We start from the raw sequence: 27,598 nt of genomic DNA, 5'->3' as shown, positions 1-27,598 counted from the left end.
AGAATACAAGCAGGCTGCCCGAGCCAGCAGTGGCAACCCGCTCAGGTCCCCTTCCACACTGTGGAAGCTTTGTTCTTTAGCTCTTTGCAATAAATCTTGCTGCTGCTCACTCTTTGGGTCCACACTGCCTTTATGAGCTATAACGCTCACCGCGAAGGTCTGGAGCTTCACTGCTGAAGCCAGCGAGACCACAAGCCCACCGGGAGGAACAAACAACTCCAGACGTGCCACCTTAAGGGCTGTAACACTCACTGCGAAGGTCTGCAGCTTCACTCCTGAGCCAGCGAGACCACGAACCCACCAGAAGGAAGAAACTGCGAACACATCCCAACATCAGAAGGAACAAACTCGAGACGCGCCACCTTAAGAGCTGTAACACTCACTGCGAGGGTCCGCGGCTTCATTCTTGAAGTCAGTGAGACCAAGAACCCACCAATTCCGGACACAGAAGCCTTTAAGCTCTTTGAAAGCAGGATCTGTGGCATGTTATTCATTGATTCAAAAAAAAAAAAAAAAAGCTGTGATCCCAATTCCTGTCTCCAATATCTTAATGTGCATGCCTTTCACTCTGCTCTCCAGTTCCTGAGATCAAGGTAATGAAATGTTGAATAAAATTACATTTGTTAAAGGCAAATACTTGATACCAAACAATTACTTGATAATTACATTTTAAAACATTAGTTTCTCTCTAAGGAAAAGGATGATTCAAGGACAGATTAATAAGCCATTTAAAAAAAGAGTTGCAGAAGACCACTGAAGAACTGCACACAGTGCTTTAAAGGGGTGTGGGTAAACTGTCTCCATGTAACATCCTACATATTCAAATAAGAAAGGAACAAATGTTTGAAGGAGAAATGTAACAAACTAAAATTGTATCATAACTGGTGGAAACTACTTGGGGAAAAAAAATAGAATATAGTTACCAAGGAAAAGAATTTAGTCTTAAAAATACTGTAGACTAATTTTAAAGAACACTAAACATTTTTTAAAAGACAGAATTACCTGTAATTGGCATATGCACTCTGCCAATGAAAAACTGTTGCTAAAAACCCAAGATATTCCAAAATTCGGTACTATTAATTTCCATCAGCAAACTTCTATCTGCATAGATATTCTCAAAAGTAATCTTATACTCAATGTATCTAAACTAGTAAATGTGAATGGTGTAGCTCCAAGTGAATGTGGAGTCACTATACCAGAAACCTAAATTAATAGCCAAATTTAAAAGAAAAATATGTACAGCCTCTTGTATCAGAAATAAAAACAAACTAAAAATAAAACTAGTATTAAAAATTATTTCCAGTCAGGCACAGTGGCTCACACCTCTAATCCCAACACTTTGGGAGGCTGAGGAGGGCGGATCACCCAAGCTCAGGAGTTCAAAACCAGCCTGGCCAACATGGTGAAACCTCATCTCTACTAAAAATACAAAAATTACCAAAAAATTACTAATTACTAAAAATACAAAAATTAGCCGGGCATGGTGGCGCATGTCTGTAATCCCAGCTACTCCGGAGGCTGAGGCAGGAGAATCGCTTGAACCCAGGGGGCGGGGATGGACTGAGTCCAGATTGTGCCACTGTACTCCAGTCTGGGCAACAGAGTGAGACTCTGTCTCAAAAAAAATTATTTCCACCAGGCGCAGTGGCTCACACCTGGACACCTATAATCCTAGCACTTTGGGGAGCCAAGGCAGGTGGATCACTTGAGGTCAGGAGTTTGAGACCAGCCTGGCCAATATGGTGAAACCCTGTCTCTACTAAAAATGCAAAATTAGCTGGACATGGTGGTTCATGCCTGTAATCCCAATTACTCGGGAGGCTGAGGCAGAAGAATTGCTTGAACCCGGGATGCAGAGGTTGCAGTGAGCTGAGATCGCACCACTGCACTCCAGGGTGAGACTCCATCTCAAAAAAAAAAAAAAAATTATTTCCCAGGGAAACAAAAGGACATTCCTTAAAAATTATTTGTAAATGCTTATCTGAAAACTATAACCTGCAGGTTCAGTTGTGGCGTCACAAATTCAGAAACAGTCGTTAGTGCAGATAATGAGAATCAATCATTATTTGAGAATGTAATAGGATGTTACAAATCATCTAATGCATACAAGGAAAAAAACTGAAAAGATGAGATTTCTTTTCTCCTGTCTACCTTTCCATATTTTCCAAATTTACTAGAACAGAGGCTGCAAATTCAGATGCAGCCTCCTAAGAAGATAACCAAAATAACCTGTTGAACAAGCAAAACCAAGTGTATTACCCACAGACACATGTTTGAAGCCCACTAAAAGCCACAGTTCAAGATCTTAGATTTGGCATCTGCATGCTTCTCTGAGGCCCACTGAGCGACCCCCTCGGGGGTCTCCCCAACCACAATGGTGAGATGAGTCACACTGGGTAGAGGTCCAATTTCCTTTTCAACAACTGTAGGAATAAAGACCCATTGAATTTCTTATCACATTTGAAAATGTTTAATATTGGAAGAAACCTCCCATATTACTAATATACTATTCTCAACATTTTTTATTCTAAGTCCATAAGTGAAAGTTCACCTGAAAGAAGACAGGCATAGGTTTCATAAGGCCATCTTCATGCTGACTCTAGAAGCCAGTGAGTTCAGAAGGTTTCATCAGATCATCATCCAAATAGAACACAATTTACCTGGGAACCTTGAGTATTTTCCTGTCTTGACTTGCTTTGTCCATGGAAGTCTGGGCCTAGGAGAGACAGTCTCTCCAAATCTTAAACCAACAAGGCACTGTCAGGTTTGCAGTTAGAGATGGCCAACCATTAGGTTGTGAGCCCAAGACAGGAGGTGCACAAACAACATATTCAATATGCCATTAGGAGACTCCCATGAGTTTGGCTCAGACTAAGTCTGTGGTCTCTCAGAGTCAGACTTTTGTTTCTTTAAATGCATTAAATATGTAATGCAAATTCATGGTCTTCTCTTTATAAATGGCATCATTTCACCAAGGATAGTTACAAAGTGGGGAACAAGGAGAGCGAAATAGGAAGACCTATTAGAAAGGGGAAACAAATATCCTGAGAGTGACTTCAGACCCCAAATGCACAGAAAGCCAGTGGGGTTTAGAAAAACTGTGAATGACGGGGCGTGGTGGCACATGCCTGTAATCCCAACACTTTGGGAGGCCGAGGCAGGTGGATCACTTGAGGTCAGGAGTTCAAGACCTGGCCAACATGGTGAAACCCAGTCTCTACTAGAAATACCAAAAAAAAAAAAAAAATTAGGCATGGTGGCTCAGGCATGTGGTCCCAGCTACTTGGGAGGCTGAGGCAGGAGAACCGCTTCAACCCGGGAGGTGGAGGTTGCAGTTAGCCAAGATTGCGCCACTGCACTCCAGCCTGGGTGACAGAAAGAGACTCTTGTCTCAAAAACAAAAACAAAAAAACAAAAAAAAAGAAACTGTAAATATTGGACAAGGTCTTTTGAAGGCTATTACCAAAATCTTTCCTGTGAAAACAGGTAACTCTAATCCAGTTGTTCTAGCAGACGAAGGATAAGCCCCTTGGAGACTTCCAGGGTGGGCTCTTACTACCTTCAGTTAGCATTCAGGAGTAAGCCCTCAAGTAGTTGTGACCCCAGCTCCTTCCTCACTTCTTGTGAACAGCCTTAAGCCAGAAAAAGAAAATGTTATAAACAAGCAAAAACTGGCTGGGAAGGCACCACATTGTCAAACAATGTAACTCCATATTACACATTTCAAAAGAGCCTGAAAACAAAGGCAGTATAAGACCCAGAATAAGATGATACCCTTGAAGATAAAACTAGATGCTCCCACTCCAAAAATTAAACACCAGTCTTTTGACAAAGAAACCTGCAGAGATTGTAAGAAGAAATTACAATGGAAAAATAATTGTTCTGTTTTATTCAAGAGAATTGGGAAAAAATGATAGTAGGCAATGTTCTAACAGCAAATCAAGTACCCATTTCTCCTTTTACTCTTCAACTCACAAGAAGAATTTTCACTAATTATTAGTGGAGAAACAAGTAAAAATTTTATTGATATGGGTGGCAGTATATTTACCTTAATTCCTGCCATTGTTCCACAAGCTCTCCCTCGGAAATCAACAAACTACTCAGTTGACAGATATGGATAATACCCGTCGCATTTCCCATGTCCCAGCACACAACGGTCACCTTTGGACCTTTAGCCAAGAAACATTCCCTTCCTATGAGACACTACATTCATTAATTTCATAAGGAAAAATCTCCCGTGTAAACAGAATTTCCAGATCAAACACTCTCCTGATGGTCTCTTCCTTGAACCCTTGAGGACTCCACCATTCATCATCAAGCCAGAAATAATTTGGACAGTGACACATCAGTATTCTTGGGAATAAATCAAGTCCAAATTGAAGATATCAAAAAGGCAACATTCCTCATCAAAAAAATATATAATTATACTGGTAGAAATATTCAGGCTGAGTAGATCAAGGTTCATAATGACACATCCAAACCCCTACCCAAATTCACACAAATGTCTAAAACAAAAAGGTAAAGAGGACAAGACCTCATAAGGAAATAATAATAATAATTTCATCATACACTGCTCAGGGGTTTGCAAGGCTGCAATCAGGGAGTGAACCAGGCTGCATTGTCACTGGAGACTCGAATGGGGAGAAATTTGTTGCCAAGCTCATTCAGGTAGTTGGCAGAATTATGTCCTTGTAGCTGCATGATGAAGGACCCCAGCCTTTTGCTAGCTCTTGGGTAGAGACTGTCCTTACATAGATCCTTAGAATCTGCCCACCATTCACTGCCAAGTAGGCTTCCTCAATATGGCTGCTTACTTTATCAAGCCAGCAAAAAGAATCTTGTTCTCTAGTCTGTTAAGATCAAGTACTATATAATGAAACATAATCACAAGAGTGACACCCAACCACTTTGCCACATAATGTAATTGAATGCAGTGACATCCCATCACTTTTGCCATATAATGCAACCTAATTAAGGGAGTAATATCACATCACCTTTGCCATATTCTATTAGTTAGAGAAGCAATTCACAGGTTCTACCCAAATTGAAGAGGAGTGGATTATACAAGAGGAAAGGAGTACATAAAGGTTTGGATGCCTGACAGTTCCTCAAAAAGCTAAACAAAGAATTACCACATGACCCAGGAATTCCACTCTTGGGTACATACCCCAAATAACTTAAAAAACAGACATATGGCTGGGCGCAGTGGCACGCGCCTGTAATCCCAGCACTTTGGGAGGCCAAGGCGGGTGGATAACCTGAGGTCAGGAGTTTGAGACCAGTCTAACATGGTGAAACCCTGTCTCTGCTAAATACAAAAAAAAAAAAACAAACCCATTAGCCAGACACGGTGGTGGGTGCCTGTAATCCCAGCTACTTGGGAGACTGAGGGAGGAGAATCACTTGAACTCAGCAGAGGTTGCAGTGAGTCAAGATCACGCCACTGCACTCCAGCCTGGGCAACAAGAGTGAAACACCATCTCAAAACAAACAAAACAAACAAATAAACAAACAAATATATAAGCAAATACTTGCATACAAATGTTTGTAGCAATACTAATTGCAAAGGTCAAAATGTAACCCAAATGTCTTTCAACTAATGAATGGATTTTATTTTTTTTTTTGGACAGAGTCTTACTCTGTTGCCCAGGCTGGAGTGCAGTGGTGCCATCTCAGCTCACTGCAACCTCCTCCCCCAGGGTTCTAGTGATTCTCCTGCCTCAGCCTCCCGAGTAGCTGACATTACAGGGCCTGCCACCACGCCCAGCTTATTTTTTTTCTATTTTTAGTAGAGTCAGGATTTCACCATGTTGGCCAGGCTGGTCTCGAACTCCTGACCTCAGGTGGATTTTTTTTTTTAAGTGGTATATTCATACAATTGAATATCACTCAGCCACACACACAAAAAAACCCTCCGCCCCCAGGGTTCTAGCGATTCTCCTGCCTCAGCCTCCCAAGTAGCTGACATTACAGGTGCCTGCCACCACACCCAACTAATTTTTTTGTATTTTTAGTAGAGATGGGGTTTCACCATGTTGGCCAGGCTGGTCTTGAACTCCTGACCTCAGGTGGATTTTTTTAAGAAGTATATTCATACAACTGAATATCACTCAGCCACACACACACACAAAAAAACTGATACATGCTATAACATGGATACTATATTTTGCTTGGTTGAGTCCAATGTTAAGCCTATCTAAAGTCCTTATTTTCATATATTTGCAGTTACAGAATTTCTATTTAATTTTTTTTTTTTTTGAGATGGAGTCTCACTCTGTCACCCAGGCTGGGGTGCAGTGGCATGATCTCGGCTCACTGCAACCTCCACCTCCTGTGGTCCAGCGATTCTCCTACTCAGCCTCCCGAGTGGCTGGGATTACAGGTGCGCACCACCACGCCCAGCTAATTTTTCTATTTTTAGTAGAGACGGGGTTTCATCATGCTGGCCAGGCTGGTCTCAAACTCCTGACCTCATGATCCACCCATCTCGGCCTCCCAAAGTGCTGGGATTGCAGGCATAAGCCACTGCACCCAGTCTTGTATTTAATTTTTAAAATAGATTCAAATTCTCTTGTGAAATTCTTTTTTTTTTTTAGACAGAGTTCCGCTCTTGTTGCCCAGGCTGGAGTGCAATGGCGTGATCTCGGCTCACTGCAACCTCCACCTCCCAGGTTCAAGGGATTCTCAGGCCTCAGCCTCCCGAGTAGCTGGGATTACAGGCACCTGCCACAACACTCAAATATTTTTTGTATTTTCAGTAGAGACAGGGTTTCGCCATGTTGATCAGGCTGATCTTGAACTCCTGACCTCAGGTGATCCGCCCACCTCGGCCTCCCAAAGTGCTGGGATTACAGGTATGAGCCACCATACCCGGATGAAATTCTTTATATACTTTTCTATTTTCTCCATATTTTCCTTGGATTTCTTTAGCATATAAATCGTAGTTATGTCAGCCAATTCCAATATCTGAAGCATATGTGGATCTGTTTCCATTGTCTTTTAATTTTTTCTCTTGGTTTTTGGTTTCTTTTGGTGTCTCTAATAGATGTGACTAAACAATATGTACTAAATGGCAGACAACATATATAAAATGAGTATATGTATAAAATTTATCTCCTAGAATATTATTCATTCAACAAATACCTAGTGAGCACTGACTGAGCACTGACTAAGCACTGACAATATGCCAGGCACCATGTGCATGTGATACAGTAATAAAGAGAGCAGCATCCCTGCCATCAGAAGCTTACGCTCCGTGTAGGAAGGAGACATTTACCTAATACTGAAATGGCCTGTAAGGCCCTAAAAATCTAAGCTCCCTACTACACCATTATCTTTTTTTTACCTTATCTCTAAATTGTCTCTCTCGATGATTCCAATCACATGCTTCCTCGGTGTTTATTCAGTAGCAGGTACACTTCAACCTCAACCAACAATCTTGCGCTTGTTATTCTTTCTGCCTAATATGCTTTGCTCTTCTCTAGGATAGCAACATGACTTGTCCTGCCACTTCCTTAGATGGTCTGCTAAACATGCACTTGGCCCTCTATATCCTTGGGTTCTGTATCCCTGGATTAAACCCAAAAAAGGGAAGGGGAAGGGAAAGGGGAAGGGGAGGGGAAGGGGAAGGGAAAGGGAGGAAAATAAAAATACTGCATATTTTAAAACACAGTGGGACAACTATTTACATAGCATTTACATTGTTTTAGGGTATTATAAGTAATCTAGAGATGATTTAAAGTATACGGCAGGGCTGCGCACAGTGGCTCACACCTGCAATCCCAGCACTTGGGAGGCCAAGGCAGGTGAATCACTTGAGGTCAGGAGTTCAAGACCAGCCTGGCCAATATGGTGAAACTTCATCTCTACTAAAAATACAAAAAACAGCTGGGCATGGTGGTGCATGCCTGTAATCCCAGCTACTTGAGAGGCTGAGGTGGGAGAACTGCTTGAACCTGGGGCGGACGGAGGTTACAGTGAGCCAAGATCATGACACTGCACTCTAGCCTGGGCAATAAAGTGAGACTCCACCTCAAAAAAATAAATATATAAAAATAAAAAAATAAAATAAAGTATACAGAAGGATGAGCGTAGGATATATGCAAACACTACCCTATTTCATATAAGGCACTTAAGCATCAACAAATTTTGGTATCTGAGGGGGTAGGTCTTGGAACCAATCCCTTGTAGATATGAAGACATGCCTGTATATAAAATTGTGAATATAGCCCCACCTTCCAGCAGTCTTTTTCTCTTATGTTTCAACATAGAACATATGTTTTATTATTTGTTTATCATCTGTTTCCTTCTATAGTGTAAGCTCCTTGAGGGCATAAAAATATGTTCAGTCTCTTTTGTTCACTACTATATCAACAGCACTTCAAACAGTGTCAGACAAATTGCGTGCACTTGGTAAATATCTACTGAATAGATGAATGAATAAATGATTTAAAATGTGATGAGTTAAGTGTAGGGTCCTAAGGAAAAATACAGCAGAGAGCCTAATCTAATGAAGACAGTTAAGGAATGCCTATGTGAGGAATTTACATTTAAGCCAAGACCTAAACAATGACTAAGAGACAATCAGGAATGAAGACAGAAGCAGATATGACTAAGTACATAAGTTTCAAGAATCTGAACGATGTCAAGTATGGCAGATACATACAATGCAAAGGATAGACTGGCACGGTATCAGTTTGGAGAGCTAAGCAAAATCCAACCATTTAAAACATTTATATGAGTAGTCATTCAAAAGTTATTAAAGATAGGCATACGATCAAATCTGGATTTTTGGTCACTCAAACTGAAGTATCATTAATTAATGGATGGGAATTCCTATACGCCAACAGTGAAGACGATATCAAGAAAATAATCCCATTTACAATAGCTATGAATAAAATAAAATAAAATACCTAGGAATAAACTTAACTGAAGAAGTGAAAGGTCTCTACAATGAAAACTATAGGCCGGGTTCAGTGGCTCATGCCTGTAATCCCAGCACTTTGGGAGGCAGAGGTGGGTGGATCACAAGGTCAGGAGATCGAGACCACCATGGCCAACATGGTAAAACCCCGTCTCTACTAAAAACAAAGCAAAAATTAGTTGGGCGTGGTGGTGCATGCCTATAGTCCCAGATACCAGGGAGCCGGAGGCAGGAGAATCGCTTGAACCCGGGAGGCAGAGGTTGCAGTGAGCCGAGATTGCACCACTGCACTCCAGCCTGGCAACAGAGCGAGGCTCCATCTAAAAAAAAAAAAAAACACACACACACACACAAACAACTATAAAACGTTGATGCGAGAAATTGAAAAGGACACAAAAGATGCAAAGAGATTCTACATTCATGGGTTGGAAGAACCAATATTGTTAAAATGTCCATACTACCTAAAGCAATCTACCGATTCAATATAATCCTTATCAAAATACCAATGACAATCTTCACAGGAATAGAAAAAAAAATCCTAAAATTTATATAGAACCACAAAAGACCCAGAATAGGCAAAGCTATCCTGAGGAAAATGAACAAAACTGGAGGAATCACACTACTTGACTTAAAATTATACTACAGAGCTATAGCAATCAAAACAGCATAGTACTGGCACAGACCAATAGAACAGAATAGAGAACCCAGAAATAAATCCATACATCTATAGTGAATTCACTTGACAAAGGTGCCAAGAATATACCTTAGGGAAAGGACGGTCTTCAATAAATGGTGCTCGGAGAACTGGATAACCAGATGCAGAAGAACAAAACTAGACCCTTATCTCTTGCCATATACAAAAATCAAATCAAAATGGATTGAAAATTTAAACCTAAAACCTCAAATTATGAAACTACCAAAAGAAAACATTGCAAAAACTCTGTAAGATGCTGGTCTGGGCAAAGATTTCTTGAGTAATTCCCCACCAGCCCAGGCAAGCAAAGCAAAAATAAATAAATGGGGTCACATCAAGTTAAAAAGGTTCTACACAGCCAAGGAAATCAACAGTCAAGAGACAACTCACGGAATGGGAGCAAAATATTTGCAAACTATCCATCTGACAAGAGATTAATAACCAGAATATATAAAGAGCTCAAACAACTCAACAAGAAAAAAAAATCTAATAATCCAACTTTTTAAATGGGCAAAAGATCTGAATAGACATTTCTCAAAAGAAGACATACAAATGTTAAACAGGCATATGAAAAGGTGCTCAACATCACTGATCATCAGAGAAATGCAACACAATGAGAGATCATCTCACCCCAGTTAAATTGGCTTTTATCCAAAAGACAGGCAATAACAAATGCTGGCGAGGATATACAGAAAAGGGAACCCTTGTATAGTGTTGGGGGGAATGCAAATTAGTAAAGCCACTGTGGAGAACAGTATAGAGGTTCCTCAAAACACTAAAAATAGAGCTGCCATATGATCCAGCAATCCCACTGCTAGGTATATACCCAAAAGAAAGGAAAGCAGTCTATCAGATATCTACACTAACATGTTTACTGCAACACTATCCACAACAGCCAACATTTGGAAGCAACCTAAATGTCCATCAACAGACGAATGGATTTTTAAAATGTGGTACATATATACAATGGAGTACTATTCAGCCACCAAAAAGAATGAGGTCCTGTCACTTGCAACAACATAAATGGAACTGGAGGACATTATGTTAAATGAACGAAGTCAGACATAGAAAGACAAACTTGACATGTTCTCACTCATCTGTGGGAGCTAAAAATTAACATAGTTGAACTCACAGTGATAGAGAGTAGAATGATGATTGCCAGAGGCTGGGAAGGGTAGTGAGGAGGAGTGGGGGTGGGGGATGTGGGGATGGTTAATGGGTACAAAAATGGGTCCAGTTAGATAGAATGGGTAAGATCTAGCATTTGACAGCACAACAAAGTGATTACAGTCAACAATAATTTATTGTACATTTTTAAATAACTAAAAGTATATTAGACTGTTTGTAACACAAAGACATTATAAATACTTGAGGTGAAGAATTTTTAAAAAATTAATTGGATGGAAGCAAGAATGACTACAAGGAGACTAATTAGAAGGCAGATGAAGTAATCCAGACTAGATGATAGTAGCTGGAATCTGGGGTTGGTTAGCATGGGCAAAGAAAGAAGTAAATGGATTAGAAAGCTATCTGAGTGAATTCTCCACAGTCGCATTTGTTAAGAATCACTCTATGTTTCTAGCCACCACCTTCCTAGGCAGAAAAGAATGAAGGATAAGAATTTTAGAGCAGGGATAGGCAAACTTTTTCTTAATGGATCAGGAAGTAAATATTTTAGGCTTTGTGGGTCACATAGTCTACTATGTGTCCCATGTAGTTGAGTCTACTCCACATATTGAGTCTACTACTCAGCTCTACTACTGTAGTGGAAAAGCAACCACAGACAATATGTAAAGGGATGAACATGTTTGCCCTCCAATAAACCTTTATTTATAAAAATAGGTGTGCATGGGCTATAGTACCAATCTCTAGTTTCAGGAGAAAGATGAGTTCAGCTTTTAACTTGTTAGTTTCAAGGTGCCTCAGAGGCATCAAGTAGTAAGAGCTATATAAGAAGCAACTGGATATGTAATCCTGAAGTTCAGAACAGATACATACATTTGAGATTGGTCAGAAAAGTGGCAATAGGCCAAGTGCAGTGGCTCATGCCTGTAATCCCAGCACTTTGGGAGGCCGAAGGGAAGGACTGCTTGAGCCCAGGAGCTTGAGACCAGTCTGGGCAAAAGAGTGAGACCCCCGTCTCTACAAAATATAAAAAAGTAGGCAGTTGTGGTGGCACACACCTATAGTCTCACCTATTCAAGAAGCTGACGTGGGAGGAGCACTTGAGCCCATGAGGTTGACGTTGCAGTGAGCCATGATTGTGCCACTGCACTCTAGCCTGGGTGACAAAACAAGACCTTGTCTCAAAAAACAATAATAATAGTAAAAGAAAAAAGAAAAGGTGGCAATTGATGCCATGAAAAAAAGTAAGATTGCCCAGGGCAAGTTAGCACAATAAAAAGAGGAAATGTCCTACTCAGGACCCAGAATAAAACCCCCATTTAAGGAACAAAGATAGGAAGAACAATCGGGAAGGAATCTAAGAAGGGCATTCAAACAAGCCAAAAAAACACAAAAACTAGAACTGAGTAATGTGCCGAAAGTGAGTATCTCATGAGAGAAATATGGACTGACCAAGAGACTCAAACGTTGCTCAAAGATTGATATAAGATCAGAATTCAAAATTATATATTGGATTTAACAAAGGGAAGAGGTTGCTGGTAGCTTTGCAAGAGAAATTCAGTAGGAATGAGGAAAGAAGCTAGACGGCAAGAAAAGATTAAGTGAAAGATACAGAAATGAAAGTGAGGAAGGACAATTCTAAGAGCTTTGGCACTGAAAGGGGAAGAGAGAAAGAAGGTGGCAACTAGCTGTAGAGTGATGGGGTGATGGTGCTTTACGAATGGAAGAAATGTTTGTTTCTTTCCCACCAAACTGTGAGAACTATGATACGCAGATCATGTGTATCTCATCACCACAACCTTCCCACATAACTGAGTGACCAACACATTTGTTCACTGAGCATTTTTAATAGCAATGATAACAGAAAGGAGCTAAAAGATGAGAATTTTAAGACACAGAAGAGAGAAAAGATAATCAGTAAAACCATAGCCTGTGAAGGCTATAAAGAATACATTTGGAGCGTAGGAGGAGGAGCTGGCTTTCCAGAGGATGTGGAACACCTCTTCCTTGTAACAAGGGGGAAGAAACGACATGGATACACATAGATAAAAGTAAATGCAAGTAAATATGGGCAAGAAGCTGAGGATATTTATTAACCAGGGGGCAAGTTTTCTAATCGTCCTCTAATGCATGAAATGATCTTGCACAATGAAGAACAGCCCAACACAGAATGCCAAAAGTAACAATACGAAATGCTGAAATGAAGAGCTCCTGCAGGCTAAGTCAAATCGCAAGGTTAAAACTCTACATGAGGACTCTCTTCTAACTAGAAAAAAATAGAATAATTTTTCATGGGAAAAGGAGAAATTGCATACTTCAATTTCTGCATGTCTCCCTCAGAAGCCTTCAGCTGCAGAAAGCCCTTGCTAAATGTCTGCAATATACAATTACCTATAGCTATACCACTTTCACCAGAAACATGATCCTAACTTACATATTATGCACATGGAGAGAAGCTCAAGATAAAGATATACAGAGAAACTCATAATGTTTAACACATGAAACACATACCACTATTAAATGCAGTCCAGAGATCTGACAGTACGTTTTTTAATCACCAAATTTTTTCCTATGAAAGTCTGAGTCACTGCTGATTCATTAAATACAATGCTCAAACAGTTTCTCACTCTTTTTAACTTATGCTATTTAAAACAATCCAAGTTGGCTAGGCACAATGGTTCACATCTGTAATCCCAACACTTGGGAAGGCCAAGGCGGGAGAATCACTTCAGCCCAGGAGTTTGAGACCAGCCTGGGCAACACGGTGAGACCCTCATCTCTACAAAATAAAAATAATTAGTCAGGTGTGGTGGTGTGTGTCTGCAGTCCTAGCTACTTGGGAGGCTAAAGAAGGAAGGATTCTTGAGTCATGGCGAGAGGATCATTTGAGCCTAAGAGTTCAAGGTTACAGTGAGCTATGACTGCACCAGTGCACTCCAGCCTGGGCAACAGAGTGAGACCTCCATCTCTAAAAATAATAAAATAATCCAGTTAAAAACACTGATTTCTGGCCGGATGCAGTGGCTCACGCCTGTAATCCCAGCACCTTGGGAGGATGAAGCAGGCAGATCACCTGGGGTCAGGAGTTCGAGACTAGCCTGGCCAACATGGTGAAACCCTGTCTCTACTAAAAATACAAAAATTAGCTGGGCTTGGTGGCAGGCACCTGCAATCCCAGCTACTCGGGAGGCTGAGGCAGGAGAATCGCTTGAACCCAGGAGGCAGAGTTTGCAGTGAACCGAGATTGCATCATTGCACTCCAGCCTGGGCGACAAGAGCAAGACTCCATCTCAAATAAATAAATAAATAAATGTAAAAACACTGATTTTTTAAACATATATACATGTATGTATGTGCGTGCATACGTGTGTGTGTGTGTGTGTGTGTGTGTGTGTGTATCCCAAAAAAGCAATAGTTACATTTTATCTTATACTTTTGACAAAATCTTTAACTTGAAGACATATACAATAAAAGTTAAAGTAGCTTCTCACCTTGACTACTCCATCAAAGCCAGGGATTGTATTAACCTCTGCTTTCTTAGCTAATAATTTGCTTTCAATCTTGTCGCCCATGGCTTGAATAGCATGTGTGTCAGGTCCAATGAAAACAACATCTTCTGCTGCCTGTGGAGAAAAACAAGTCAAAATTTATAACAAGAACATTACGGAGCATGATGTGGAGTCACAATTTTATAAAAGAAAAGCCCATATGTGTATTTTCTAATTATTTTTATTGCAGAAACAACAGTTTTTGAGCCAACACATTAAAATACTATATTGCATATAGTACATGTGTGGATAGATGCATGCAACAAAGTCAAATGAAAACAACCAAAAGCACTGAGGAACTCCTTCTGGGTAAACAGTGTGCCTCGGAAAAGTCACTCTATGACACTGTATTTGTATATAACGTCCTACACCACCTAATCTAGCCAGTAAGGTCACCACCCGTAAACACCTTATAAATCTCTGTGTTCTCAATAGCCTGCAGCATAGTGCCTAGTATAACACAATATCCATATTTCCTGAATACCAATTCTGTGCCAGGCTCTGAGCTAAACACAGGAGATAACATGGATGAAGACAACAGGATATCAACAATTTCCAGGAAACGTGAACAGATCACTGACACCTCAGAGAAACAGACAAAAGAAAGTACATGTTTGCATCCTGTGACTATTAAAGATGAGTCAAAAATCCAGTGGGAATTTAACTGGGTAGAGTTCAGTTTCAATCAAAACCACTCTGCACAAACCACACTGAATACCTTGACAATGGATCTACCTCTCTTGTTTATGCCACTCTAATTTAAAAAAAAAGCTAATGACTTAAATAGATCTAGAGACAGAACAAAATATGATGCCATTAGCTCCACCACAGGGCATGGTCTAGAAAAGCAATGGGGGTATTTGCTGAGATAAAGGATGAAGTCATTACATAAAGAACTGAAGGTAAATATAAAATGGGAAAAACCAGACCTATATGCAGGCCTTCCTCGAGGAAGGCGCCTGACTGCTGATTGTCCTACGACCTTGTCAGAGGTGGTATAAACAATAAACTGCATATTTGTATATCACTTTTACATCACCTGTTCATTCCATGTTAGCGTTGCTGCCTGCAAAGAATCTTGACTTGGGAAAAAAGGTTCATTCTCCTGGTGACCAGGGCAGCTGAGCAGCCTGTTGCTTGGACTGCTCTCCTGGCCATCATGGCCAGGAGGATTAAACCCACCCTGAGCAGGAAGTAGAAGTAGAACAAGGAATAAACACAAAGAATATACAAGGAGATAAATATTTAAGAGGCGAGATGATGACTCCAACTTTGCACACGCTGAGCTGACAGGCCTCTGCAATAGTCAAGTATTCATGTTCAGGAGGCAGATATAGAGGTATAGAGGTTATTAGACAAGTCCAGGCTGAAATACAGATTTTTTCTTTTTTGAGACAGAGTCTCACTCTGTCACCAGGCTGGAGTGCAATGGCACAGTCTTGGCTCACTGCAGCCTCCGTCTCCCGGGTTCAAGCGATTCTCCTGCCTCAGCCTCACGAGTAGCTGGGACTACAGGAGCGCACCACCACGCCCAGCTAATTTTCATATTTTTAGTAGAGATGGGGTTCCACTATATTGGCCAGGATGATCTCGACCTCTTGATCTCATGATCCACCGGCCTCCGCCTCCCAAAGTGCTAGGATTACAGGCATGAGCCACTGCGCCTGGCCAAAATACAGATTTTTAAAGGCATCAAATACAGGACGGAATTAAAAGCTGTGAATGGCAGTCCGGGTGCGGTGGCTCATACCTGTACTCCCAGCACTTTGGGAGGCTGAGGAGGGCAGATCTTGAGGTCAGGAGATCGAGACCATCCTGACCAACACAGTGAAAGCCCGTCTCTACTAAAACTACAAAAAATTAGCTGGGCGTGGTGGCATGCGCCTGTAATCCCAGCTACTTGGGAGGCTGAGGCGGGAGAATTGCTTGAACCCGGGAGTCAGAGGTTGCAGTTAGCGGAGATGGAGCCACTATACTCCAGCCTGGCGACAGAGCGAGACTCCATCTCAAAAAAATAAATACAAAAATAAAAGTTGTGAATGAAATCATTCAGAGAAAATGAGTAGAAAAGCCAATGTCTTTAAATTCAAGAGGTATGCTTCTCTCCTACCCAAAAGCAAAACAAAAGAAAAGGGAAATTTTAGACCCTGAGTCTAAAGCACCCATTTCTTTGAGTGACAATGTGGATAATATCTGACTTTTAAGTTTGATTAAAGAATTAAATAAAATAATATTCAGGAGGAAAACTATTATTTTCCTTCTACCCTTCTAAGTTTATGGCTAGGGCACCTATTACAAAAGATAGATTAACCAAAAAAACAAGCATACACATTTACTTAATGTAAGTTGTACGTGACACCGGAGCCTGCATAAGGAAATGAAAATCCAAAGAAACAGTTAAACTTGAGTGTTTTTATACAGGGTTGATGAGGACTGGTGAGTTATGGAGAAATGATAGCACGGAGAGCAAGAGGTAAGTGTCATAAACTGGGGAAAACTACTCAGATTATTCTGCGTCCTTTTCTCTATGGGGATGAGGATGCTCCTCTCTTCCAGATACAGGAAGGGCATCTCTCACATGAAGGTCTTAGGATCTGGTTCAGGGAAGGTCAGAAAGTCCCTCCTAGGTCTTAGGACCTGCTTCAGGGAAGAGAGGAAGGGGAAGGTCAGAGACCTTCGTGCTTCTGCTGTTTTCTCCAAATCCTTCAGCTTATATGCCAAGGTGCTAAATTTGGGAGTAGCATGTCCTAAACCCCATCAATAATAATATAAAGCACCAAGTTGAGTGCCACAACTGTTAGTTTTTGTCCACTCTCCAGAAGTCTTGATAAAAAGAAGACATTAGAATGGCCGGGCACAGTGGCTCACACCTGTAATCCCAGCACTTTGGGAGGCCAAGGCCGGCGGATCACCTGAGGTCAGGAGTTTGAGACCAGCCTGACCAACATAGTGGCCTCTACTAAAAATACAAAAATCAGCTAGGCATGGTGGTGCGCGCCTGTAATCCCAACTACTCTGGAGGTTGAGGCAGGAGAATTGCTTGAACCTGGGAGGTAGAGTTTGCAGTGAGCCAAGATTGCACCACTGCACTCCAGCCTGGGCAACAGAGTGAGACTCTGTCTCCAGAAAAAAAAGAGGACACTAGAATAATAAGATAGCTAGGTCCACAGGACTCTAAAATAATATTATAGGAACCCAAATGCCTAGAATTTGCTGGTGTTACAAGTGGCAGGATGCTAGATAAGAAACCCCTTCAGCCATAAGAGGTGCTTATAAAGTATCTCTCTATCAAATGTTTTTGTATTTGGTTTTAGTAGAACCTTATTTTCATGGAAAAAAAAATCTTATGCAAATCCCCAAAAATGTAAAGCGCATACGTAGGAAGTAGCGCTGCTCTGTATGAGGAGATAACAGAGGTAAGCTACACCTCTATCAGCTCTACGTCTCCAGGTGGATACATGAATCATTTCGGACCAGGACAATAATCATATTCATTTCTCTTTATCCAAAACCTGAAACCCACTAAACACTATGTAAAGACAAGAGGAAACAATCATGCTTCAACCGTCAATTGTCTTTCCATATTCTCATTTTACTTGCAAAGATGGAAAATTTTATTATAAATGCTGCTTTAAAAACGACTATGCCAGGCAGATGTAATCAAGCAATCAGAGTACCCACACAAAGAATTGAAGAAATAACATAAATGAGAACATCCAAAATACATTATGATTATACAGTAAAACCTCTGATTAACAGGAGCCCAACGACCTGGAACACTGATTAACCAGATTTTTCTTGTGCATTCTAATTTGAGGAAAATTACTCACCCAAAAATGTAAAATTGTCAAAAAAAAAAAAAAAAAAAAGCTTACATCAAGTATTTAGAGACTATTTTTTGTCCCACCCAATACAAAAGAAAAATAGCCAGTAGTATGCTGGATAACTACAAATGTTTCAATGACTTAACTTCCTTTTCATCAATGTGTTTTGGAAGTGCTCCCTAGGTTGGCCTTTAAAAGTAATTAAAGCAAAATGAGAAAGCAACATTAGAGGCTCTTGGCTCCCATAAATCTGTAACCAAAAAGGATGAGGTCAGGATAAGAGAGTATGGTAACTGCAGAGTGACGGAGCATGTTTCAAATGTTTTCAGTTCTTGACCAGGCAGCGGTGTGACTTAGAAAAAAAGGCCAGATTTTATCCACTAGTAACCTTCGATACTCTTCTGTTAATCCAGTATTTTTTGTTATCCATCTAATTATCAGTTTCCTTAATCACTGTAAGTTTTTTGTTATGCAATAGCAACTAAATTTGTTTCCAAAAATATGCTTTTTAAGGTCCTTTTAAATTTACCTTGCATGATACATATAATATCTGAATACAAGTAAATGTCTTATGATCACAAAAAGTGGGCATTTTTCATCATTAAAGTGATTCATTTAAAAAAAAAAATTATGAGCCAAGTGTGCCTGTAGTCCCAGGTACTTGGAAGGCTGAGCCAGGAGTATCTCTTGAGCCCAGATACTGTTCAAAACTGTTGTGCGCTATGATGGCACCTATGACTAGCCACTACACTTCAGCATGGGCAACACAACAAGACAAAAGAAGAGAAAGAAATTATGAAAAGCTGAAATCACTGCTCCAAAATTCTACTCATTTCCTAAATTCTGTGACTCTATGGTTCTGGACAAATTTTAACAGAAGAATGGAGGAAAGGGTTGGGTTTGAGCAGTATGTTAAGGAAATGAGATTTAATTTACCATAGGCTTTATGTCAGGAATGAAGGACAGAAAGAATCATTGTAAAAATTAAAATGTATGATACATATTTCATTCTTAGAAATATCACAAGTTAGTAAATTGCTATATTATGAATTCAGATTTTAAAGCGTATAGATTTTAGGCTTACCAAGAGTTGCTACTTCGATAACCACAAAACCAGGGTCAGAAGAAAAAGACAGCCATGGGGCTGGGCGCAGTGGGTCACGCCTGTAATCTCAGCACTTTGGGAGGCCGAAGCAGGTGAGCTGCACGAGCTCAGGAGTTTGAAACCAGGCTGAGCAACATGGCAAAAACTTTTCTCTACAAAAAATATAAAAATTAGCCAGGCATGGTGGTGTATACCTGTGGTCCCATGTGGTCCCAGCTACTCAGGAAGCTGAGGTAGGAGGATTGCTTGAGCCCAGGGGGTGGAGGCTGCAGTGAGCCGAGACTGCACCACTGCACTCCAGCCTGGATGACAGAGCAAGACCCTGCCTCGAAAAAAAAGAAAAGCCACGGAAAAACAGCTGAACTGTCCAAAAGATCCAGATTGTGGTTTTTAATACTAGTCCATGCTAAAAGAAAAAAGTGTTTCTGGTAGAAAAGGCCAGTTCCAGGATTGGTTCAGGAAGTTAGCACATGAGATAAACTGAGTCAGAAAGAAAGCTTTCAAAAACTAATGTAGCAGATAGAAAGGAGCACCCACTGAATATAGTGATGTCAATAGGAACATCAAAAAGAATACTGGGGAGATTACAGGGTTAATTCATTCTTTTCAAGACCTCAGAATAAACCACTTCCTGCTATCTCTACTCGTGTTTGAACTTCTTGGACATGAGTCACTGATTTTAAAATACATGGCTCTTTAAAAAGAAATGTAGAGAAAAACCAATTTTACACATTAAACTAAGCAAAATAAAATATCAAGGTAAAATCCAACATAATTTTTTTTGTTTTTTGTCTTGATACGAAGTCTCACTCCGGAGTGCAGCGGTGCAATCCTGGCTCATTGCAGTCTCCGCCTCTTGGGTTCAAGCAATTCTCCTGCCTCAGCCTCCAAGTAGCTGGGACTACAGGCACCCCCCACCATGCCGGGCTAATATGGCTTTATATTTTTAGTAGAGACAGGGTTTCACCATGTAGGCCGAGCTGGTCTCGAAATCCTGACCTCAAGTGATCCACCCACCTCGGCCTCCCAAAGTTCTGGGATTAAAGGCGTGAGCCACCATGCCTGGCCCCAATACAATGTTTTTATAAGGCAAAGAAAAAGGGACCAGAATAACATCCATGTAGGGCAGGAAAGCACAGGAGAAAAACATACCAATACAATAGATCAAAACTATCATCTCATTTCTTTTTTTTTTTTTTTTGAGATGGAGTCTCACTCTGTCACCCAGGCTGGAGTGCAGTGGCGCGACCTCAGCTCACTGCAACCTCCACCTCCCAGGTTCAAGCAATTCTCCTGCCTCAGCCTCCCAAATAGCTGGGACTACAGACGCGCACCACCACGCCCGGCTAATTTTTTTTGTATTTTTAGTAGAGACGGAGTTTCATTATGTTGGCCAAGCTGGTATCGAACTCCTGATCTCGTGATCCGCCTACCTTGGCCTCCCAAAGTGCTGGGATTACAAGCGTGAGCCACCGCACCTGGCCTATCATCTAATATTTCAAAACAAGTTAAAAGACAGTTTTAAATGACACATAACATAAAACAGTATAAATCAGATTTAGAAAAGCTCAGAAATGAAATGACAGAACTCAGGATACAACTAGAAATGAAAAAGAAAATCATTCCAGAAATGAAAACAGCTACAAAGAATGTAAGAGTGAATAAGGAAAACAGACAATGCCTTATGAGAAAGACAAATTGAAAATAAAAATATTTAATTTAAATATAAAAAATGAATAAATAATACAGAAGATGACAAATATTGAAGATAAAAAAGAACATCCAACATATGAATAATAGGAATCCTTGAAGAGAACCAAAGCAAAAAAAGAGCAAATATTAAAAATACAACTCAAGAAAATTTACTTGAACTAAAAATACATATTAAAAGACCACACTACAGGAGAAATTCATTCCAGGATGACCAACATACCAAGAAAAATTCTAGCAATATTACTTAAGTAAAAGAAAATGAAAAAAAAAAAAAACAGGAATAGGTAACTTATACAAAAGAGAAATTTAAATAATCATCAGACTTTTGACAGCAACATTTTATACCAAAAGAAAATGGAATAATAAACTCTTTTGAGTAAGAAACTCAAGGAAAGAAAGTATGAGCTAATAATTTTATGTTCTTTTCAGGGAACAGAGTCTTGCTCTGTTACCCAGCCTGGAGTGCAGGGGTGCCATTATAGTTCACTGCAGCCTCAAACTCCTGGGCTCAAGTGATCCTCCCATCTTGACCTCCCAAGTAGCTAGGCCTACAGATGTGTACTGCTGTGCCCAGCTTTTTTTTTTTTTTTTTGGGTAGAGATGGAGTCTTGCTATGTTGCCTATGATGGTCTCAAACTCCTGGCCTCAAGTGATCCTCCTGCCTCAGTCTCCCAAAGTGTTGGGATTGCAGGCATGAGCCACCGGGCTGAGTCAAGCTAAGAATTTTAAATCCATAGAAGCCAGTGCAACTATGAAAGGCAGAGAAAATTTAACAACATGCAAGAACTCATAAACTCTGAGAAGTCCAATACAGCAGAGGTTTGCAAACTAGTGTGTAGACCAAATCTGGCCCATTCACTGCCTGCTTTTGGTTTGTTTTTTTTTTTTTTTTTTTGAGACGCAGTTTCAGTCTTGTCGCCCAGGCTGGAGTGCAATGGTGCAATCTCAGCTCACTGCAACCTCCAGCTCCCAGGTTCAAGCAATTCTCCTGCCTCAGCCTCCCAAGTAGCTGGGATTACAGGCATGCACCACCACGTCCAGCTAATTTTGTATTTTTAGTAGGGACGGGGTTTTGCCATGTTGGTCAGGCTGGTCTCAAACTCCTGACTTCAGATGATCCGCCCACCTCAGCCTCTCAAAATGCAGGGATTACAGGTGACAGCCACCACACCTAGCCTCACTGCCTGTTTTTGTACAGTCCATGATCTAAGAAAAGATTTTACTAATTATTGAGGGTGGGGGTTAGGCAAAAAATTTTTTTAAATACTGTATCATTACATGTAAAAATTATATGACACTGAAACGTAGCCATGCTCATAGTTTACACTGTCTGTGATTGCTTTCTCAATACAAGAATAAGAATGAGTACTAGCAGAGATCATAGGGCCTGCAAAGCCAAAAATATTTACCCTCTAGCTCCTTACAGAAAAGGCTTGCCCACTCCTGTACTAGAGAATGAGCTTCAGGAAACTAAAATGACAAAAGAGATATCAACATAAAGAGTCGGGATTTACTTGTAGAGCTAAAACTAAATGAAAGCTAAGGAGATATATATATAAAACCTTATAGATAACAGCCACATTTTCTGACAATATAGATATAGTACAACTTTTTTTTTAATATTACAGGAAGATTATGTACAAATACATTTTTAATGTTTTTAGTAATCATATTGGCAGTGGTATTAACATTGTTATCCTGAGATTGCTCTGTGTATAGCACAGGACAAGACAAATAAGCAATTGTGAGATACTCTAATTCTGTCATTTCCCCTATCCTTGAGAGTCAGAATTCTGAATCCAGAAGAATGAAGATACACAGAGGCAACAAAGAGGTTAAAGTTCTGCAATTTTGAATTGTAATGGAAAATATTGCTATGAACACAGGAGTTGTTTTGTCTCACATAAAATGTAGACTTTATTTAATTATACTTTTATATTGTTATATACATTATATATGAGAAAAATGTTATGTGGATTTTATTAATACAGTATGATTATTATAATATAAATTTGTTTTATATACATACCCTATTTTGGGTTAGGGTTGGCATTATATTTAAACATATTTATATAGTAAATATATTGCCATATGGTATATATTTTATTAATATAATATAGTTAAGATAACATATTGTATTATAAGCAATATACATATATAACATAAAACATATATGTTAAAAATCTGTTAATATATATGTATATTTTATTTCCTAGCCTGCAACTAAAAAGGCTTAAAATGACCAATCAGTAGCAATGACCATGCCTAGTACCCCAACTGTGATCTCCAAATACCATTAGAAGAAGCCAAGGCATTTTGAAAAGATGGCTGATTAGAGTTGAACAGAAGGCCAGGCACTGTGGCTCACGCCTGTAATCCCAGCACTTTGGGAGGCCAAGGCGGGTGGATCACGAGGTCAGGAAATCGAGACCATTCTAGCTAACATGGTGAAACCCCATCTATACTAAAAATACAAAAACAAAATTAGCCAGGCATGGTGGCAGGCTCCAGCAGTCCTACTCAGGAGGCTGAGGCGGGAGAATGGTGTGAACCCGGGAGGCAGAGCTTGCAGTGAGCCGAGATCGCGCCACTCCACTCCAGCCTGGGTGACAGAGTGAGACTCTGTCTCAAAAATAAATAAATAAATAAAAATAAAGAGTTGGAACAGAAAATGTAAAACATGAGCCTGGAATGTCCTGTCAGATCAGATAGTAAGGAAGCTAGAGAAGATTATGAGGTCAAGCCAAAAAGACCCGTGAGTCAACTTAAGCCCCACGGACCAAAGAGGAACAACTTGACTTCACAGTAATTTCAACAGTATGACTTCATAGTGATTTCTTCAAAAGAATTGGTTAACTTCGAGGGATGATAAGGAACCAATCATTACTTCAGAAATAGTAAATAAAGGTAAAGAATTAAGCATTTATCTTGCTTTTCATATATGAATTGTACCAGTGGTAATAAAACAGTAAATGAGAAGAAGGGTTTCTTTCTAAATATATTCCAATTAACTAATGAAAAAAATGTTAGCATTAAACTACCAAAATTTTGTAATCCAATAAATTACTAGATATGGGCAGTAAGCACCAAAGTCTGCTTATATCTTAAAAACAGCTAGAAAGACATTATGTGCCTCCTATAGTCTTCATCAAGGCATCAAATCCAAGTCTGATCCCATCTCTGAATTCAAGTGCCAATTTGTAGGAAACACCAAGAATGGGGGAAACCACTGAGCTATAGCATCGCCATGCAGTGAGCTAAGTCAAGACTGGGGGAAGACTCTGTAAGTCAAACACCCAAGTTCTTCAACAGATAAGTCATGAAGAAAAGGAAGCAAGAGGAGCCTACAGACTAAGATTTTAAAGACTTATCAAATTTAAAAATAAATGGACAAGACTTAAATATTGTGTCCAAGGTGGCACATTTGGACAATAAAATTATTTTTAAACGCAAAAAAAAAAAAAGATTACTATAAAAGCCAAAGGAATGGGTATGTTTAGAGAGAGGCCGGAGGTTAGCACCGAGATGGGTCACACGGCTTTCCAGGATTCAGGGTAAACATCTGCGTCTGGACCTATTTCATGATTTCAAAATAGTTCGCCCTATAATAGTTCATTAAGCCATATGTTTCTTTTGTATAGTTCTCCTGTAACTGCCTTCTATTTTACAATAAAAATTTTGAAAACTATTTCAGAGTAGCCACCAACTTATAGGAGTAAAATCAACACACGGACTAGGAGCAGCTTCAGCAGCTCTATGCCCAGTGAAGTGTTTCTCAAGCCAGTTTGCCAGCCTCTTCCAGGGACTTTAAGCTTTTTAAAAAAAAAAAAATTGTAAAGTACATGCTTATGTTTGTCTGGGATGCTTCAGTAAAGATTCTCATTTTGTACAAAGTGAACCATGGTGAAATGTTTACTTAGCACTAAAGGTTAAATGTGGCAACTGCAGGCCAGGTGTGGTGGCTCATGCCTGTAATCCCAACATTTTGGGAGGCCGAGGCAGGCAGATCACCTGAGGTCAGGAGTTTGAGACCAGCCTGGTCAACATGGTGAAACCCCATCTCTACTAAAAATATAAAAAATAGCCAGGCATGGTGGTGTGCACCTGTTATCCCAGCTACTCGGAAGGCTGAGGCAGGAGAATCACTTGAGCCGGCAGGTAGAGGTTGCAGTGAGCCAAGATCATGCCATTGCATTCCAGCCTGGGCAACAAGAGCGAAACTCGTCTCAAAAATGAATGAATGAATGAATGAATGAATGAATGAATGAATGTGGCAACTGCAAAGTATGAAAACATTTGTTTCACTTGTTTGGACATGGACAGCCAGAACAGGAACTCACCTCTGCAGCATTACCATGTCCAAAACACTCAAGCTTTGCTCCTTAATCAGAGATTCAATCTTACTCCTGGGTTGCAAAGAAAAAGAATGTTCCCATTGCCATGAGTGCTGCTGAAATCACAGACGAGATGAGACTGCAATATCTGAGCAACAGAAACTGGGCATCAGGCCACCTGCACCAGTATTATGGAGACCGGCTCTGTAAAGGTCTGGGTACCACCAAATCAGTGATGAAATGAGAAGCAAATGAATAGAGAACAACTCATCCTCCTCCCTCTTTCTTCCTTACCTTTTTACTAAATCCACTTTATGCTCCTGCAGCAAGCTGTGCAACACTGTGTATTGAGTGCCAGGAGCTGTACACTGTGCTGTAAATGTGGCAGACACACCTGCAAACAGATTTCTTAACGAATGTAAATAGTTTTGGTTTCCAACAAGGCCATTTCTGGTACTCCTACGCAATATTACTCAGACTTTTATTTTTTTTTAACTGGAAAACAAGTCAGTTTAGCACCAGGATGAAATCTGGGGCATGTTAGTACCTGGACTCCAAAGAGTTACTGCATAAAAGAAGAATGGCCCCTTCTCCCAGCTTTTAGGTGTTAAAATTTACTTTGGCAGTTGGTTTTTAACCTGAACTCAGTGTACTTTAAACAATAATCATTAAAAATAAAAGATAAGGGCTGGGCACAGTGGCTCATGCCTGTAATCTCAGCACTTTGGGAGGCCAAGGTGCCTGGATCACAGCCTGACCAACAGGGTGAAACCATCTCTACTAAAACTACAAAAATTAGCTGGGCATGGTGGCGTGCTCCTGTAATCCTAGCAACTCAGGAGCTGAGGCAGGAGAATCTATTGAACCTGGGAGACAGAGGTTGCAGTGAGCCAAGATCACGCCACTGTGCTCCAGCCTGGGCGACAAAGCGACACTCTGTCTCAAAAAATAAAATTAAATTAAAACTAAAATAATAAAAGGTAAAGCCCAGGAGTTCAAGATCAGCCTGGACAACACAGTGGGGCCCCGTTTCTACAAAAAAAAATTTAAAAATTAACCAGGCATGGTCCCAGCTACACAGGAGGCCAGGGCAGGAGGACTGCTTGAGCCCAGGAGGTCAAGGCTGCAGTGAGCCGTGTTCACACCACTGCACTCCAGCCTGGGCAACAGAGCAAAATCTTGTCTCAAAAATAAACATATAAAAATAAAAGATAAGGAGAACATTTGAATGCTGAGAGGGGAGAAACATTCCTAGTGTCATTTTTGTGATCCTGGGTAAGTTCCAGTCCCCTGGGTAAGGATGTGCACTGGTACTAGTCAACACTGCACTGGAAGTCCTGAGTCTGTGCAATGGTGACAACACATTAGAGAAGACTGGAATAAAAATCCTAATTAATTTTCCCCAACACTGACTGTGGGGCATCAACAAAGGGAGGAAGGAGCAGAATAACCTAGAAGAGGATGCCCTCAGCCTCTCACCTACTACATTTATAGGAGTCATTTTCTTTAACTCTTACCAGCTCATTGTAAATTAAAACCCAATTTAGCTGATTCATTAGGATAAGAACATAAAGGAATGTGATTGCTCTGGGAGATGGGGAGTGGAAGGGGGTAAAGGTTCTATTATTTTAAAATTCAAAAGTAAAAACTTATAAACCCACACGATTTTTAAATGTTTGGGATGCTAATTGCAAATTCAATTAAAATCTAATGACATACTCACAAACTGTATTTAATTTATGGTACACTGTACACTATGACTTAGTTTAACCAAAGGAACCCGTGTCTTTCTATTTCAGTATTACTGGGATCTGGATTTCATTTAGTCTAAAGTATATTCTGTATTAAGTGTCTACTGGCACAATGCACTGAAGTAATACTATTACTTCCAGATGATAGCTATGTACGGTATTTAGTTAGGGAAAGAGAACAGTGGTAACTTTCCTCACTGTAACTGTTGGCAGAAGTTAAGTTTCCTACTTAAGTATATTTTAAGGAATATATTATAGTTAAATATAAAACCTTGTTTCTCCTACACTGATGGGGAGTGAGCATTACAGCAATAGAAAACTTTCTATTTTTAATATCTGGCAATTAAATGATTTCCATTTCTACTTTTTAGCTAACATTAAGTCAAAGAATTGTTCAATTTCTTTTATTAAATGTTTCGGGTTTCTGACCAAGGTACTTAGATCAAACAAGAGTTTTTTGGTATTGATTACTTTAATAAAAACCATTTCAACAAACAAACTATAAATCTCAATATCTTTGTACTTTCCTAGTAAGCTTTTCAAATTTATGGAGGAAATTTTTTATTTTAAAAAATTTGAAT

The 27,598-nt window shown here is 40.0% G+C and overlaps 1 protein-coding gene across 7 annotated transcripts in view; it reads right to left on the bottom strand.

The window, feature by feature from the left end:
- PCCA (propionyl-CoA carboxylase subunit alpha) overlaps window positions 1-27,598 on the bottom strand; it is a 456,523-nt gene that overhangs the window by 311,221 nt on the left and 117,704 nt on the right. For all 7 annotated transcript variants that reach the window (XR_010130619.1, XM_019039752.4, XM_055360016.2 and 4 more), the window contains one exon: window positions 14,234-14,365. Coding sequence is in view for 6 of the 7 variants with exons in the window: in XM_019039752.4 (XP_018895297.3) it covers window positions 14,234-14,365 (132 nt within the window). In the remaining variant the exon portion in view is untranslated. The remainder of the gene's footprint in view (window positions 1-14,233; window positions 14,366-27,598) is intronic.

This window comes from Gorilla gorilla, chromosome 14, assembly GCF_029281585.2.
Source record: "Gorilla gorilla gorilla isolate KB3781 chromosome 14, NHGRI_mGorGor1-v2.1_pri, whole genome shotgun sequence".
NCBI classification, from domain to species: domain Eukaryota; kingdom Metazoa; phylum Chordata; class Mammalia; order Primates; family Hominidae; genus Gorilla; species Gorilla gorilla.
This window is presented reverse-complemented; position numbering and strand designations above follow the sequence as displayed.